The sequence below is a fragment of the Oncorhynchus nerka genome, linkage group LG26 (assembly GCF_034236695.1).
Source record: "Oncorhynchus nerka isolate Pitt River linkage group LG26, Oner_Uvic_2.0, whole genome shotgun sequence".
NCBI lineage: Eukaryota > Metazoa > Chordata > Actinopteri > Salmoniformes > Salmonidae > Oncorhynchus > Oncorhynchus nerka.
The window spans coordinates 40,709,300-40,726,133 of record NC_088421.1 but is presented as its reverse complement, the minus strand read 5'-3'; the positions used below and the strand labels follow the sequence as shown (position 1 = coordinate 40,726,133).

Sequence of the window (16,834 nt, the reverse complement as noted above, 5' to 3'; positions counted from 1 at the left end):
CTTGGCTGTATGCTTAGGGTCGTTGTCCTGTTGGAAGGTGAACCTTCGCCCAAGTCTGAGGTCCTGAGCAGGTTATCAAGGATCTCTTTGTACTTTGCTCGGTTCATCTTTCCCTCGATTCCGACTCGTTTCCAGTCCCTGCCCCTGAAAAACCTCCCCACAGCATGCTACACTGTATGGTGCCAGGTTTCCTCCAGATGTGACACTTGGCATTTAGGCCAAAGAGTAAATTGGTTTCAGGTGCGTTTAGGTAAACTTCCAGCGGGCTGTAATCTGCCTTTTACTGAGTGGATTCTGTCTGGCCACTCTGCCATAAAGGACTGATTGGAGTGCTGCAGAGATGGTTGTCCTTCTCCACAGAGGAGCTCTGTCAGTGTCCATCGGGTTCTTGGTCACCTCCCTGACCAATGACCTTCTCCCCCAATTGTGCAGTTTGGCCGGGGTGCCAGCTCTATGAAGAACCTTAGTGGTTCCAGACTTCCAGTGAGAGAGGTTGTGCTCTTGGGGACCATCAAGGCTGCAGACATTTTTTTGGTAACCTTCCCCACAGCTGTGCCTCAATCCTTTGAGCTCAGACAATTCCAACCTCATGGCTTGTTTAATTGCGCAGTCAACGGTGGAACCTTAGGTGCCTTTCCAAATCATGTCAAATCAATTGAATTTACCGTAGGTGGACTCATGAAGTTGTAGAATAATCATGATCCAAGACAGGATGCACCCAAGCACAAATGTTTCTCAAAGCAAACTGTCTGAAAACAAGATTTTAGGTTTCTTCCTAGGTTTTGGCCTTTCTAGGGAGTTTTTCCTAGCCACCGTGCTTCTACACCTGCATTGCTTGCTGTTTGGGGTTTTAGGCTGGGTTTCTGTACAGCGCTTTGAGATATCAGCTGATGTACGAAGGGCTATATAAATAAATTTGATTTGGGTTAGTGTGTAGACTGAGGAAAAACTTGTATTTAAGCAATTTTAGAATAAGGCTGTAACTGAACATGTGGCCGGAATACTTCCCCCAAATGCACTGTACTACCAGTTAGCAAGTCAGAAAATGCAGTTGTTGCTAGTGCTGACTAGTACTTGAAAACAGCTGAATGTTCATCCAACTGAATAAAATCTTATAAAGCAAGGAAGAAACAATGAGTTGTTTCATTTGGTCAATGACGTTAAAGCTGAAGCCCTGGTTTAGACAAACTATTCCAGGACCATGTTCAATAATGCCTTTGGTTCCAGTTTAGAAACAAGCAAATTAATGGCACAAGAAATGAGTACTTGAAGCGCTTTATTTGTAGTTAATTTTTATTGTACTTTTACAACAAGTGACATTTAAGATTGTTGCCCTCTTTCACATTGACCATTTCCTGCAACCTGTCCTCTGACAACACAACTTGACAAGTCAATATAGGTCTTGTAATTGTTAGAAACTACTTCCTAGATTCATTTAATAATAATTATTTGAGTTTGTAGCTTTTTTCTGTGAGTAGATGGCCTGTAAGTTTAGGGGTAATCAATATCCAGAAACTACTTGGCCGGTGGCATCCCCTTTTACCAGGCACAGGATCCATCACCCCCCTTGATACAGGCAATGTTATTGTCCCAGGGTCCGCTTTGGCCAATGTCCATCCACAGGCACTCATGAGAGGTGCTGATTGGACAGGGAAGGGAAGTGCAGCGGATGATCTGTGGATCAGAGAAGGGAGAGAAAGACCAAGATTCACTGACTGATAATTACCCAAATGGTGTAGCTCTTGCATTTGACAATGGTGACCAGAGTGCTAAGAAAGTCTGCTGTGTAAATATACAACAAAACATATAGTAATAGTAACACACCGTGCAATCACAGCCGCTTTGGTAGCGCAGAGTCAAGCTCCTCATTTGTGTGTTACTCAAAGCCCCCCAGGACTGAATGAAGTCACACATTATTACATGCACTGTTCCATCAGTATTCAGCCTGCCTGCAGACAAAGGAGACATCAATATGTGCTGTAGGGTAAATGTGGTGTAGGGTAAAGCTGGCCTTAGACACTGTACTTGGATTAGTTTCTTTCCACATATGGTTAGAATTATGGGAGATGAGCCTGGATCTGTCCCTGGGGGAAACTGCAACCTGAAAAAGTACCGATGCAGCCCGGAGCTATTCATAAATAATGCATTAGTTATTTGTAAGTAATTCTAAGTGTAGAGAACGTAATTTCTAAAACACGTGTTTTCTTATACAAGATGAAGTCAATAGTAGGTCATGAGGCTGTAAGCATTTCTAACCAGTGCTGGTAATGGAACCTGGGTAACCTAGTGAGGACTGCACCTGTGAAGAAATACTCCTTGTTGATTTCCAGAAAGGCGCGGCACGGGCCTCCAGTGAAGATGACGTGGATATCCTGGTTAGGACCTTTGAACATCTAGCCAATTACAAGGAGAGAAAGGATCCGTCAAACATCTACATATATAGTTTGTTCTATATGGCATGTAGGGACAACTTAACCTCACTGGTCTCTTTTACAGAGGAGCCCTGAATTACACATCAAAATACAAGCAGAACAGAAGCAGTCATAAACAAACATTCAGTAATAAGGTCCTCAACACTTTGAATTGCCCTAGATGCAGCAGACAGTTTTATAACAAGGCACAAAAAAATAATATATTTACCTAACGGAGTAAAGACCGAAGGAAATTTCCAAAGTTATTCATCCCAGGTGTGGTAACTCATGTCTAAAGGTTAGTAATGCTTTTAGTGAGGTTTCGTAAAGGGATTAATACATTAAAATATTGCAATGCGTCAACCTACGTGACATCAAACAGGACCAACTTCCTAGTTGAGAATGTAGCGTTGAGTACTAGACCTGTCGCCCATAATAAAGAGCAGTGCACTATGATAAACTGCAACAAACTGCTTTAATGAAGTGGCATCTGAATTAATATAGATGATGTCACCATTGTCTAGGACTGGTAGGAGGATTGACTGAAACATGCCTCTTGCTCAGTGCTAAAGGCATGACTCATTTCTATAAATAACCCCTTTTTATTAATGGTGGAAGCTCCACAATTACACTGCTTATACCTATCCAGATCTTCAATCATTTAAGGGTTGGGTCCAAATTGGGACCAGCTGTCAGACTGGGGTTCAGGGGGCTTCAATGTTTCAGTGCAGGAAGGAACAACCACTTAATAAAAAGGCTGATCATACCTTGATCTGTTTGACGTCATAGTTGGTGTTACCAGACACAGCTTTCACGCCAACCACCTTTGCCCTGATCACTACAAAATAAGAGACATGGTTTAACTACTGAAATAATCGATTTCTGGTACAATAGTCAGACATCAGTTTCAGGGTGTTAAGTGATCTGAGAGAACATATCCTATTACAGACCCAAGATGTCAGGCTTTAGCACCATGCTCTACCAACAGAGCTTGCTCCCTCAACAGCAAAGTCATCACTCAATCATTTTAGAGAATATACCACAAATAAAGTCTTCCCTTTTCCGTAAACTCAATAGGAACTATCCTCAGGGAAGAGTGTTGCATGTCATCACACCCCTTTACTAACAAACAGTAATTGAGTCAAGGTACATTTCTCTAAAAGGTCAAGTAGCTGCTCATGATGTAGTGATGTCTAACACCCACAACCATCCTGTCTTACCATACTGCATCAGTGGTTGAAGTAGAACGCAAGGCGCCAATACACTTTTAAACAATCACAATGCCGTATTGATGTTTTACAGTGACTAACCTATTTTATACGAGGTTCCTATACTCACGTGGTTGATAAATTGTTGGTAACACAGCTATCAGCACATGTCAAAATAATAATGACATCTAATTTATAGAATTAACAACCTATCTGCGAGATAAACAGCGCCAAAACCTGAATTAGTGATTACAGTTTACAGAAGAGTGACATAATAGCTTAGAAATGTAGAGAAGTCCCATTTGCCATGTAGGCCTAATTTATTCTGATGAATTCTCTAAAATGTCAAGTATGTGAGGCGTTGGATAATGTCATGTTGAACATTTCGTTTAACAAGTCAGTCATCTTTAGGCCTAGAGCAAGGATGGGAAACCAGTCCTCAGGGATCAGAGTGGTGTCATCTCCGCGGGTGTAATCGTCAAGCAGATTCTGTTACAAAACGTTTTGCAACAGAACAGTTTACACCAGACAGAAAACACAAACGAGAAGGTTGTAAAAATTGAGGTTGGTCCCTCACCGTTTCACTTGGTTCTTAAGTGGCAAACGTTTCCGTAATGAATACACCCAGGTGTAGCCCATATTGTTACCGACTTAATGTAAATACTTGCGAGAAGATGTAAATACAGGCCTAATGATCATGTCCTGAAAATAATTGCGACAGAAAATGCATAACATTGTTGCATGATGCGCATTGACACGGTGTAGTAGGCAGCCTACCAACACTTGAAGAGAAACTACAGAAATTTATAAATTTCCTTACAACTGTAGGCCTCTATACACCCTGTCCCATCTGGCCAGGGGAAACAAAGTGGTGGTAACAATGTTGTAGCAGCCTACACCTCAACGTTAGAGATCTGACCTGCAGTATCAGTCTGATCAACTGTAGGCCTCTATACACCCTGTCCCATCTGGCCAGGGGAAACAAAGTGGTGGTAACAATGTTGTAGCAGCCTACACCTCAACGTTAGTGATCTGACCTGCAGTATCAGTCTGATCAACTGTAGGCCTCTATACACCCTGTCCCATCTGGCCAGGGGAAACAAAGTGGTGGTAACAATGTTGTGCAGTAACAATGATCATGTATGTCCCATCTATAGCATACCTAAACATTAGTGATCTGACCTGCAGTATCAGTCTGATCAACACTTTACCCTGTCCCATCTGTCTTGGCCAGGGGAAACAAAGATTATGTATTTAAATAAGCCACTTTATTTGTCTTAAGAGAAAATGTGAATGTGATCACCTTTGGTTCATATTATATAACTTCGGTTGGCTAGGCTACCTAGGCCCAGAGGTGGGAAAAGTAGTTTACCCAATTGTCATTGAGTAAAATGACTCAAGTAAAGTGGAAGTAACCCAGTAAAATACTACTTGAGTAAAAGTATTAATATACTAATGTAGTAGGCTACTTGAACATATTTTTTACGTAGTTACTTTACACCATTGCCTTTGCCTTCTTTCATCCAACAATCAAATCAACAAATAGTGATGACATAGTCTAGACTGTTAATGCACCTGTAACTGGTAATTACAGGTGAACAGTATATGGATCACTCTACAGAAGTAGTGCACATTGGGGTTTGAAAAAAATATGTCATTTGTGTCCTATTTTTCCCCCAAACGTTCAGCACACGTCTTCCAATATAGGTCAGGTAGGTATATACAGCATATTATTTAAACACTTACTGCATGTTTGAAATGTTTACTTGAATTCCTTACCACCCCAAACAATGTGTCACTACCAAAATATAGTGAAAAAGTTTTGAAGAATGGGGGAAAATAAATTTGTCTGAAGATTACAAAATGAGGGTTCTATGACCCTACTATGATATACCATCTGACTCCATTATCATGTGAATACTATGGGCCCATTATCGTATCCAGTGGGTATTGCCAGGGTTGCAAGCCTTGCGTCACCATTCGGCATACTATAAGATGTGTGTAGGTTTACCATTCTGCAATCATTAAGAGGCTAATGGACAAGGAGCTAATATCTTGCAATCGATGTACTAGCATTACATTATTGAGTTAACCTTAGCTCAGAGATGCAGTGAAATCTTGAAACAATCCAAACATGACAATGGAATTCACACAGTAACATTAATTTAGTTGATTCACGTTTCATCAGTCTTCACACTTCTCCTGGGGACAGGGACTACATGTACATTGAAGTATTATGACACAGGACACACCCTGAGAACACTGAATGGTCAGAAACAGTTAGAGACCTCATTAGAGACCTCATGTTGCTCAATCATCCTATTTTTCCAACTTAATTGAGGAAAATAAGAACAATCCGAAAATTATTTTTGATACTGTCGCAAAGCTAACTAAAAAGCAGCATTCCCCAAGAGAGGATGGCTTTCACTTGAGCAGTAATAAATGAATGAACTTCTTTGAGGAAAAGATCATGATCATTAGAAAGCAAACTACGGACTCCTCTTTAAATCTGCGTATTCCTTCAAAGCTCAGTTGTCCTGAGTCTGCACAACTCTGCCAGGACCTAGGATAAAGAGAGACACTCAAGTGTTTTAGTACTATATCTGTTGGAATTATTATGAATAAATGAATAAACAATATCCCCATTTTAAATAGAATTGTAACTAAAGTAAACTTATACTCTGTTATATTATATCTGATTAACAATATGAGTTCATAAGAAGGGATTGTGTGACACGGACAAGGAGTAATTAAAGTTAATGAACACCATTCCAACTAGGAAGAAACAAATGGGTTGGGGACTGTGTAAACACATAAGGTCGTTAACCTAGCGTTGAACCTACAGAAACTTAGCTCTGGGGTTTTTAGATAAAACAGTGAGTGCATTCCTAGGTTTTCTGTTAATTAGAACTGTCAGCTCAGTGGTGATCGATAATGTTGAGGGGTCAAAATTACCTGGGAGTGTGTTAGTAAGTTAGAATGAACTTTTCACCTCACTTTGTCCCGGTCGAGAGGAGGGGATTCTGTTAACCCAATTCAGCCTCCACAAGGAGTATTTACAACTGAATATGATTGAAGGAATGACCCCATCTAGTGGAGGAATAATAGACATGGTTCATGAGGGCTTTTAGAGGAGGGTAAGTACTATACAGAGAAACACAGTAGACCTAGATAGACATGGTTCATGAGGGCTTTTAGAGGAGGGTAAGTACTATACAGAGAAACACAGTAGACCTAGATAGACATGGTTCATGAGGGCTTTTAGAGGAGGGTAAGTACTACACAGAGAAACACAGTAGACCTAGATAGACATGGTTCATGAGGGCTTTTAGAGGAGGGTAAGTACTATACAGAGAAACACAGTAGAACTAGATAGACATGGTTCATGAGGGCTTTTAGAGGAGGGTAAGTACTACACAGAGAAACACAGTAGAACTAGATAGACATGGTTCATGAGGGCTTTTAGAGGAGGGTAAGTACTATACAGAGAAACACAGTAGAACTAGATAGACATGGTTCATGAGGGCTTTTAGAGGAGGGTAAGTACTATACAGAGAAACACAGTAGAACTAGATAGACATGGTTCATGAGGGCTTTTAGAGGAGGGTAAGTACTACACAGAGAAACACAGTAGAACTAGATAGACATCAGATCTTTGAATCTGTCCTATTATGGCGTCTGTGAGAGCACGGGCAGCACCATTGAGGCCATCTCCATTTTGAAGTAGTCAGTTTTCTTCTGCTACTGTTACTATTTGGCAAACAAACTGAAAGGGTGCATCCTGCCACATGCAGTGAACAGGTATAAAGGCAAGGTTGGAGATTTACTACCGCCTGCAGTTATGGATATTTTTGCTCAGAACTATAATTCATTGGATGATCCCTCGTGATGACTCGATTGGAATTATGTGATCCTTCCTTAACCCATATGAAGTCCCACCCACCCAGGAGACAACTTCAAAATGGTGACAGTCTTCAATGGCGTTAGCCATGGCAAAACAGGCTTTTGGGCACACGAGACCTCTAGCTATTTCTATGGGAAGAACTAGCCACCATTTGGGGGAAAAAACTTCATCCACATCCCTGCATGTTCAAAGGCCTTTATTCAAGTGCAAGCAGAGATGTTATAGTTTTTGATTAATACTTAAGTAAGAGCAGTGCTACATGTTGATATGCTTTCAGCAAATCAACAAAGGGTTATGATCAAATCAGTCACATATTTCTAAAACCACATTACCATCATTTCAAACTCTTGAATAAAATAAATTTAGCAATTGATTGGCAATGGGACATCATTATTAGATTTGTGGATGCGTGTTAGGAGCATTGTTGCATCTGTGCCAGGCAGTGCTATCAGATGTATTCTGGTCTCACCACAAAGCGAAAGTCATACTGGCCTTCGGGACAGGGGTAGGACAGGGCCAGACTGCTGTTAGTAGGGATCTGGGCCATGTCGTTCTTGAAGTCCTGGACGTGAAAGACATACCTGCCCTCACATGTTAGGAGCAGTCGGTTGCTGAAGTGAACACTGTTGGTCTGGTTTTGTCTGAGGCTGCTTTGGAGAGAGAGACTGGCAGTGGGGAAGGAAATACACCTGGAACATTCTCGTTGGTTCTTAAAGACTCTTGCTGACCAACTGATGGGGTTGGTTTCCTTGGTCTGGTAAATCACACTATTGTGGTTTGGTGTTGTGAATGACTTGCCATATTCTGGCGTGGGGTAATAAGGTTGGTAGTTATTGTAGCGCCTGTTGTAATCATATCGCATAGCTTGGCGTGGTGGCTCTTTGTTGGTTGAGTTGATGGTGACGCTCCATGGCTCAGCAGTGTAGATCCTGGGATGGTAATCATGCTCTTCTTCACTCTCACTGCTTTTGTGCTTCCTCAGAGTGTCGAACGACAAGGCGTTGAACTGGAAGCCTCTGAGCATGCTGACACGATAGAGCTTCTCGTGGCTCCTGTAGAGCTCTGAGGTGAACTGCAGATCGTAGAGCATCTCGGCAGGGATCATCGGGAAGCGGATGTGGCCTAACAGGGCCGCCTGGCTCTCGGTGCCGGTCAAGTCACCCTTCTCTATGATCCAACTCTCCAGAGCTTGCAGGAGGAACCCCTCGTCTGGTACCACGAGGTCAGACCGTGCCAAGAGGGCCATCAGGAAGTCTGTGGAGAGGTCACTCCAGGCCGGGGAATTGATCAGAGCCTCGCAGTTCCAGGCCAGGTACTGGAGGCAGTTCTCCTGAAGCAGCAGGTCCCCAGTCTGGACGGAGTACTGGTACAGGGAGACCTGGGTGTAGAAGGAGGGGTCCTCAGGGAGGAGTACGGTGAAGAGCCTGCCGGTGTCCTGCATCAGACGTTTCACCCCAAACTTTGAGGCCAGCTTGTGGAGGCACTGGGCAGAGGAAACAGTCACGTCGATCTTGCGGGTGTAAAGGTACCTAGAGAACCAGAGCAAGGACATTTAAATAAATTCACTTGTATTCAAACATTTTTAGGAGATACCATAGCTAAAAGGGAACTTCAGCAAGTGGTGTTGGACCTAGAGAAAAACTGTGCTTTAATTAAGTAAGGCACCCTGGATCTACACAATTGATGCAAGGATACCTGGATTCATCTCGACAGACTACTTTTGAGGTCTAAAATAATCTGACACATTTGGATTCTTGTGTATGTATTTAACCAATAAACATAAAGTGTATCTAAATAACACCTGTTAAGGGTCATAGACTAGTACCTGATGAAGCTGGTGACACAGGAACTGCAGGCTTGACTCATCTCCAGGGAGAGGTTACTGGACCCGTTGGTGATGTTGAAGTGTGGGTAGAGAGAGAGGATCAGTTTGTGGGTGCAGATGTTCCTCTCCTCCACTTCCAACTTCCCCTCCCCATCTCTGTTTCCTGTGGGGCTCTGGATTGTGATGAGGAAGTCACAGTCATCCCCACGGTCAAACAGCTCGCCCAGGTCATCTGACAGGCCCAGACTGTGGTCCAGGAAATGTGCTGTGTCACTGGTCAAATCTGTGCCTGTACAGTATGAGGAATACATGTGATTAGGACTGTACATGATGAGTAGGAATATGTAGGGCTGATAGTGTGTATTTTAGTTTCGGTGAAGTTTAACAACATGTATTCATTCATCCCTTTATTTAACCAGGAAAATAACCTTGTGTAGTTGTTATGGGTTAAAATGTCTGTGTCTTCCATAACTTTTGGTCAGACAGGGGCTGCAGACACACAGAGTGAATCTGAAATGTATTTTATTCAATTCCTTGAATCCTCTCAAATCACCTAAAAACATCAGAGGGAATCAGGGAGAGCACTGGATCTTATCCACCAATGCTCTCCTCACTTCTCTCTGATGTTTTCCCACGGAGACGTGGAGACTTTTCAGAAGGAGACGAGAAGAGAGGAGCCAAGGAATCAGGGGAAACACTATTGAGATTCACCCACAGTGTAGTAATGTACCTCTCGCACAAACAACCCCTGCGTCCTCCTTGTGGGAACAGTCGGTCAACGCCCAGCCCTTGTAAGAACAGCTGGACAGGGACTTCTCGGTTCCTTTGCAGTCCATATCATCCAACCAGATTGAACCCGACCCTTGGATACAAAACAGAGGATAAACAAGGAGCAAACAAAATCATGTGCAGAAAAAAGACAAATATTATGTTGTGTTGTATTAAAGTAAGTTAGTTGACTCTTTCTTCTGGTGCTGCCTGCCATTCACACAAATCACTACCTATTTGAACTTGTTCCCTCCAAGAATCCCAAATTCCTTGTCGTCATATTGCTAACGCTTATTCAATCCTCTCATACTTTTACAAAAGTCGCTAGGGGCTAGGGGGTTGCTGAGGTTTGATTTGGGATTCAGAGTTATTGACAATGCTACTAATGTTTGTTTTTTTCCACTGCGTCCTGGTGGCAAAGTCATGTAATGAGTCATATTCATCAGACAAACTGTAGCAAAAGGTTTCAAATTCTTGTGCTGACAGAACATGAAGGACTGTGGGCTCACCTTCTGCGTGGCCGATGTGAGTAAAACATTTAAACGTGTTAACCCTCGCAAGGCTGCCGGTCCAGACGGCATCCCTGACCGTGTCCTCAGAGCATGTGCAGACCAGCTGGCTGGTGCGTTTACGGGCATATTCAATCTCTCCCTATCCCAGTCTGCTGTCCCCACATGCTTCAAGTTGGTCACCATTGTTCCTGTACCCAAGAAGGCAAAGGTAACTGATCTTAATGACCATCGCCCTGTAGCACTCACCTCTGTCATCATGAAGTGCTTTGAGAGATTAGTCAAGGATCATATCACCTCTATCTTACCTGCCACCCTAAACCTTACTTCTCCAATAGATCCACACACGATGCAATCGCCATCACTTTGCACACTGCCCTATCCCATCTGGACAAGAGGAATAGCTATGTAAGAATGATGTTTATTGACTATAGCTCAGCATTCAACACCATAGTACCCTCCAAGCTCAACATTAAGCTTGAGGCCCTGGGTCTGAACCCCACCTTGTGCAACTGGGTCCTAGACTTCTTGACGGGCTGCCCCAAGGTGGTGAAGGTAGGAAACATCACCTCCACTCCACTGATCCTCATCACTGGGGCCCCACAAGGGTGCATGCTTAGCCCACCCTGTACTCCCTGTTCACCCATGACTGCGTGGCCAAGCATGCCTCCAACTCAATCATCAAATTTGCAGATGACACAGTAGAACGCTTGATTACCAACGATGACGAGACAGCCTACAGGGAGGAGGTGAGGGCTCTGGGAGTGTGGTGCCTGGAAAACAACCTCTCACTCAATGTCAACAAAACAAAGGAGATGATTGTTGGCTTCAAGAAACAGCAGAGGGTGCACCTCCCTCCCAGGACAGCAGTGGAGAAGGTGGAAAACTTCAAGTTTCTTGGCGTACACATCACTGGCAAACTGAAATGGTCCACCCACACAGACAGTGTGGTGAAGAAGGCGCAACAGAGCCTCTTTAACCTCAGGAGGCTGAAGAAATTTGGCTTGTCACCTAAAACCCTCACATATTTTTACAGATGCACAATTGAAAGCTTCCTGTCGGGCTGTATCACCGCCTGGTTCAGAACTGCATCGGATGCTGTAGGCTCTCCAGAGGGAGGTGTGGTCTGCCCAACGAATTACTGGGGGCAAACTACCCGCCCTCCAGGACACCTACAGAACCCCATGTCACAGGAAGGCCAAAAATCATTAAGGACATCAACCACCCGAACCACTGCCTGATCACAGCCCTATCATCCAGAAGGTGAGGTCAGTACAGGTGCATCAAAGCTGGGACAGAGAGACTGAAAAACAACTTCTATCTCATGGCCATCAGACTGTTAAACAGCCATCACTAGCACATTAGAGGCTGCTGCCTATAGCCATAGACTAGAAATCATTGACCACGTTAAGGAACGGAACACGAGTCAGTTTAGTAATGTTTACATATCTGGCATTACTCATCTCATATGTATATACTTTTTTCTATACTATTCTACTGTATTTTCGTCCATTCCGCTTGTCCTTATGTATATAGTCTTAATTCATTCCTACTTACATTTGTGTGTCTTGGGTATATGTTGTGTAATTACTTAAATATTACTGAAATGTCGGAGCTAGAAGCACAAGCATTTCGCTACACCCGCAATAACATCTGCTAATAATATGTATGTGACCAATAAAATGTGATTTGATTTGAAAATGAGTGTTCCTTATTGCACAAGATCTGATAGTGCCTACCCATTTGACTCTGTGTTGCACTGTTTTATTCTTCCATGTTGTGCCTAGTGAATACGACCCAGGTATTCTCTCCCTGTTTCAGTCCATTTTCTTCCATGTTGTGCCTAGTGAATACGCCCCAGGTATTCTCTCCCTGTTTCAGTCTATTTTCTTCCATGTTGTGCCTAGTGAATACGCCCCAGGTATTCTCTCCCTGTTTCAGTCCATATTCTTCCATGTTGTGCCTAGTGAATACGCCCCAGGTATTCTCTCCCTGTTTCAGTCCATATTCTTCCATGTTGTGCCCGCCCCAGGTATTCTCTCCCTGATTTTCTTCCATGTTGTGCCTAGTGAATACGCCCCAGGTATTCTCTCCCTGTTTCAGTCCATATTCTTCCATGTTGTGCCTAGTGAATACGCCCCAGGTATTCTCTCCCTGTTTCAGTCCATATTCTTCCATGTTGTGCCTAGTGAATACGCCCCAGGTATTCTCTCCCTGTTTCAGTCCATATTCTTCCATGTTGTGCCTAGTGAATTCTCTCCCTGTTTCAGTCCATATTCTTCCATGGTATTCCCAGGTATTCTCCCTGTTTCAGTCCATATTCTTCCATGTTGTGCCTAGTGAATACGCCCCAGGTATTCTCTCCCTGTTTCAGTCCATTTTCTTCCATTTGGTGCCTAGTGAATACGCCCCAGGTATTCTCTCCCTGTTTCAGTCCATTTTCTTCCATGTTGTGCCTAGTGAATATTCTCTCCCTGTTTCAGTCCATTTTCTTCCCCAGGTATTCTCTCCCTGTTTCAGTCCATTTTCTTCCATGTTGTGCCTAGTGAATACGCCCCAGGTATTCTCTCCCTGTTTCAGTCCATATTCTTCCATGTTGTGCCTAGTGAATACGCCCCAGGTATTCTCTCCCTGTTTCAGTCCATATTCTTCCATGTTGTGCCTAGTGAATACGCCCCAGGTATTCTCTCCCTGTTTCAGTCCATATTCTTCCATGTTGTGCCTAGTGAATACGCCCCAGGTATTCTCTCCCTGTTTCAGTCCATTTTCTTCCATTTGGTGCCTAGTGAATACGCCCCAGGTATTCCCTCCCTGTTTCAGTCCATTTTCTTCCATTTGGTGCCTAATGAACATGACCCTTGTAAGATACTCACCCTCTCCATAAGTCCCTCCAGTGACAGCAGATACAACGCCAGGGAACTTCAGCTGACGGCACACCACCTGAGCCTCGGCCAGGTCCCAGCCATCGTCACAGATGGTCCCCCATTTCCCCTCGTGGTACACCTCCACTCGACCCTCTGAGTCATGCTTACCCCCCACCAGCCTCACCTCGCCCTCCTGTGTGGGCTCTGTCGAGGACTTACCTGTGAGCACAGAGAGGGTGAGGATTTAAGTTAGTCAGTTTAAAAATTGGACTGATGAGCTTCAACTGACAACGGATTTATGCAACTTTGCTGTTTGCTTACATTTCTATTAGGCGGCAGTACAAAGCATGAACCAACTTGTTTGTGTTTTGCAAACAGGAACTTGAGGAGAACACTACATGATTGGCCTATTGTCTCGGGGGAGGTTCCTTGTCCCTTGTCAATCTTTGGCTTATTGGTGAATTCAGCAGTCAGACAATATCTTCTTTAAGTAAATCAATCAAACCTTTATTTAATGCAATTGCAGACAGAAGTTGACAACGAAAACACAGCACGCATGTTTGAGAGTAAGTTCTGCACCCCACTTAAGGGCGCAGCTGATTTTATTCATGTGATCACTCCCTAGTGGTATGATCACCTACATCAATGTATGTGTGTATCAATAAGCTGAGGTTACCTTATAAGGCGACCTAGTACAGTAGCTTCTCTGAATTTATTAGAATTGTCCACTGTCACACAAGATCAAAATGTCAAAACCAGACAGTGGATACTTCTCTTTATCTAGTTTCGGTCTGGCTCAGACCCAGCCTGCAAGCACACTCTCACAACAGCCAGGGCTTAACCACAAAGACTAATATAGATGATTTTGCACAGAGTTTTTAGACACATAGCAACATTATCTATTATAAGGCCTGCAGCAAAACATAGGAATCTTAAGGTCCACTTAATCAATAATGGGGAGGGTCTTTGGGACCCAACCCCTACACTATTCCTGATTCCTTGTAAAGTCTACTGTAAAAACATCAGATCATTGTCCTACTAACAATGTCATTCACAAACAAACGTGTGTTGCAGTAATTGTGACAGGAATTTGAGGAGTACACTACTTGAATGGCCGATGCCTGATTCATTGGAAAGTCTACTATAAAAACATCAGGTCATTGACGTTCTCAAACTAACATGACTTAATTGTGATGAAGTGATAGGAGAATGTCAGATTTAATTGTCCAACTGAACTTACCCTGGTCCCAGATCTGTTTGTGTTGTATGACCATGGCCTTTGGCATGACAATGACGGTAGGAGTTGACAACACAGTACAAACCAGGCTAAATGGAACTCACCGAATAGATTCCATGTTGCAGAGTCCAGTCCAGGGACATGGAGAAGCAACAGCAGCCACAGACTGATTCCACGACTCTGCATTTTCACCAACCAGCTTGGAAACTGACAAGCAGACAAGCAATAGAACAATAGGAACATTTGGCATCCTGAGTGGCTCAGCGGTCTAAGGCACTGCATCGCAGTGTTCGATCCCTGGCTGTATCCCAACCTGCTGTGATTGGGAGTCCCGTAGGGCGGCGCACAATTGGCCCAGCGCCGTCGGGGTTTGTCCGGCGTAGGCCGTCATTGTAAATAAGAATTTGATCTTAAAAACGGACTTGCCTAGTTAAAGAAAGGTTAAATAAATAAATAAATAATTCTGCATGGAAAGAGCGTGCCAACATTCCTCCACAGCAACGTGAGAGACTGATCAAAAAGTACAGGAAGCATTTGGTTGGAGTCATTGCAGGTAAAGGTGGCACAACCAGTTATTATTTTTCCACACAGGGGCATTGCTTTTGTTTATTAAATAAATAAAATAATTATGTAATTATTGGGTTACTTGTTCACTCAGTTTCCCTTTATTTAATATTGGGTTATAGTTGAAGATGATTAAAAAAATATATGCAAAAGTAGAGAATGCTTTTTCACAGCACTGTATATGAAGTGTGACTGGTTCATGACATTTAACCGTGGATGTACGGAGAAAATGCCCTCCTTTTCCTCACCTAGGGGTTCGTACTCTCTGATTGGCTCCAAGTCAAGTTGTCTGACACTGACGAGTTTGCAAAAGTTGTTTTGACACTGACTGACAATCATTGCGATTCGACAAGTAGAAACGTCAGGTTCGTCGCTACCGGGTCGGCTCGGTAGGTATCGCTTTTGTTCTAGCAAGAGAATGAACGGCCTCCCACTGTTATCCGCAGTGAGATTCTCAGTGTTTCATGGTGAAATATGCCCACCTCACAACGTCTTGAGCAACACCATTGGCATAAAGCTTTAATGTCTAAAGTTACCGTTATATATTATACCATCTTCCCCAACAATAACAACCACCATTATTAGTTTTCGCTGATGCAATACATGTTTAGCTGAGTTTTAGCTGATACAATACATTTAGCTGAATTACAATTACATTACCTTTTTTTGTACTTAAGTAGCATAATTGTATTCTACACACAAATACATGTAGTGCTGTGTCTGCTAAAAATCTACTGCTTCATGTCAAATACCTGCGTTCAATAAGACTGAGTCATACAGTCTACAATGCACTGTGCTATTCCACTCCATGCATTGTATTGATAAGAAATCATATCACATTTAGTTGATTTTTAACGCAGTCCATTTTCTATACATAAAGTAAATGTATGTGTGTACAAGAGACAATCAAGTATATCTATTACAATCAAACAGTTTTGTTTATGCATCACTGAGGACAATAGTTAATTAGGCTTTTCCAGAGATGACATTCTGATTCTCAAATGTCTTACCTCTTGTGTCTTGCTGTGTGCGTCGTGGTTCTTTCACAACCCTTATGAAATTATACAGCTTATATAGCCACAGGGGTGGAAGTAGTTGCTAATGTAATGGAAACTGCACTTCTGCAAATGGATTCTCTATGTTTCATTTCCTGTGAAATCAAAGGGGGTCTGGTTAGCATTTCTTGTCGTGAATCTTGCCCTGGGGGCAGCTGGGCATAAAAGTCATAATCATAAAATAGTCATAAAGTCATAAAATAAAGATTTGAAACCTAACCCTAACCTTAAACCTAACCTTAACCTCACTGCTAAACTTAATGCCGAACCTTAAAGCACTTTTTTCCCATTCATTTTTAGATATAGCCAAACTCTTTGGACTTTGCAGCAGGGACATCTAGCGCAAATCGCTCAGTTCTGCCTTGAGGGCAAGATTCATGACAATAAACGTTAACCTGATCACAAAGGGACTGGTTGCACAGGTTGTGTGAGTGAGCAAGTCATAACATGTGACAAAATAAGCGAGTATTGTTGTTATGGGATTTTTAT

At 42.9% G+C, this 16,834-nt stretch overlaps 2 protein-coding genes and 1 pseudogene across 2 annotated transcripts in view; all 3 read right to left on the bottom strand.

Moving 5' to 3' along the window:
- The window catches only part of LOC115119686 (BAH and coiled-coil domain-containing protein 1-like), an 18,612-nt gene extending 18,505 nt beyond the window's left edge, over positions 1-107 (bottom strand). The window contains exon 1 of the mRNA XM_065010964.1: positions 44-107. Within this exon, the coding sequence (XP_064867036.1) occupies positions 44-107 (64 nt within the window). The remainder of the gene's footprint in view (positions 1-43) is intronic.
- Positions 108-1,291: 1,184 nt separating this feature from the next.
- On the bottom strand, positions 1,292-7,610 carry LOC135564879 (metalloproteinase inhibitor 2-like; annotated as a pseudogene).
- Positions 7,611-7,704: 94 nt separating this feature from the next.
- On the bottom strand, positions 7,705-16,388 carry LOC115118540 (galectin-3-binding protein A-like). Its single transcript, XM_065010682.1, has 6 exons — positions 16,301-16,388; positions 14,831-14,933; positions 13,499-13,708; positions 10,079-10,210; positions 9,349-9,637; positions 7,705-9,052 (listed from the first exon to the last, which is right to left on the bottom strand). The coding sequence occupies exons 2-6, from the start codon at positions 14,910-14,912 to the stop codon at positions 7,972-7,974; spliced, it is 1,794 nt and encodes a 597-aa protein (XP_064866754.1). The 5' UTR covers positions 14,913-14,933; positions 16,301-16,388; the 3' UTR covers positions 7,705-7,971.
- Positions 16,389-16,834: the final 446 nt, after the last annotated feature.

Excerpts from the sequence above, each read along its gene's own strand:
- LOC115118540 (XM_065010682.1), bottom strand. The coding sequence starts at position 14,912 with ATGCAGAGTCGTGGAATCAGTCTGTGGCTGCTGTTGCTTCTCCATGTC. Across the intron at positions 10,211-13,498 it reads TGGAGGGACTTATGGAGAGG|GGTCGGGTTCAATCTGGTTG; the intron begins GTGAGTATCTTA and ends TTTGTATCCAAG. Across the intron at positions 9,638-10,078 it reads AGGGGTTGTTTGTGCGAGAG|GCACAGATTTGACCAGTGAC; the intron begins GTACATTACTAC and ends CATACTGTACAG.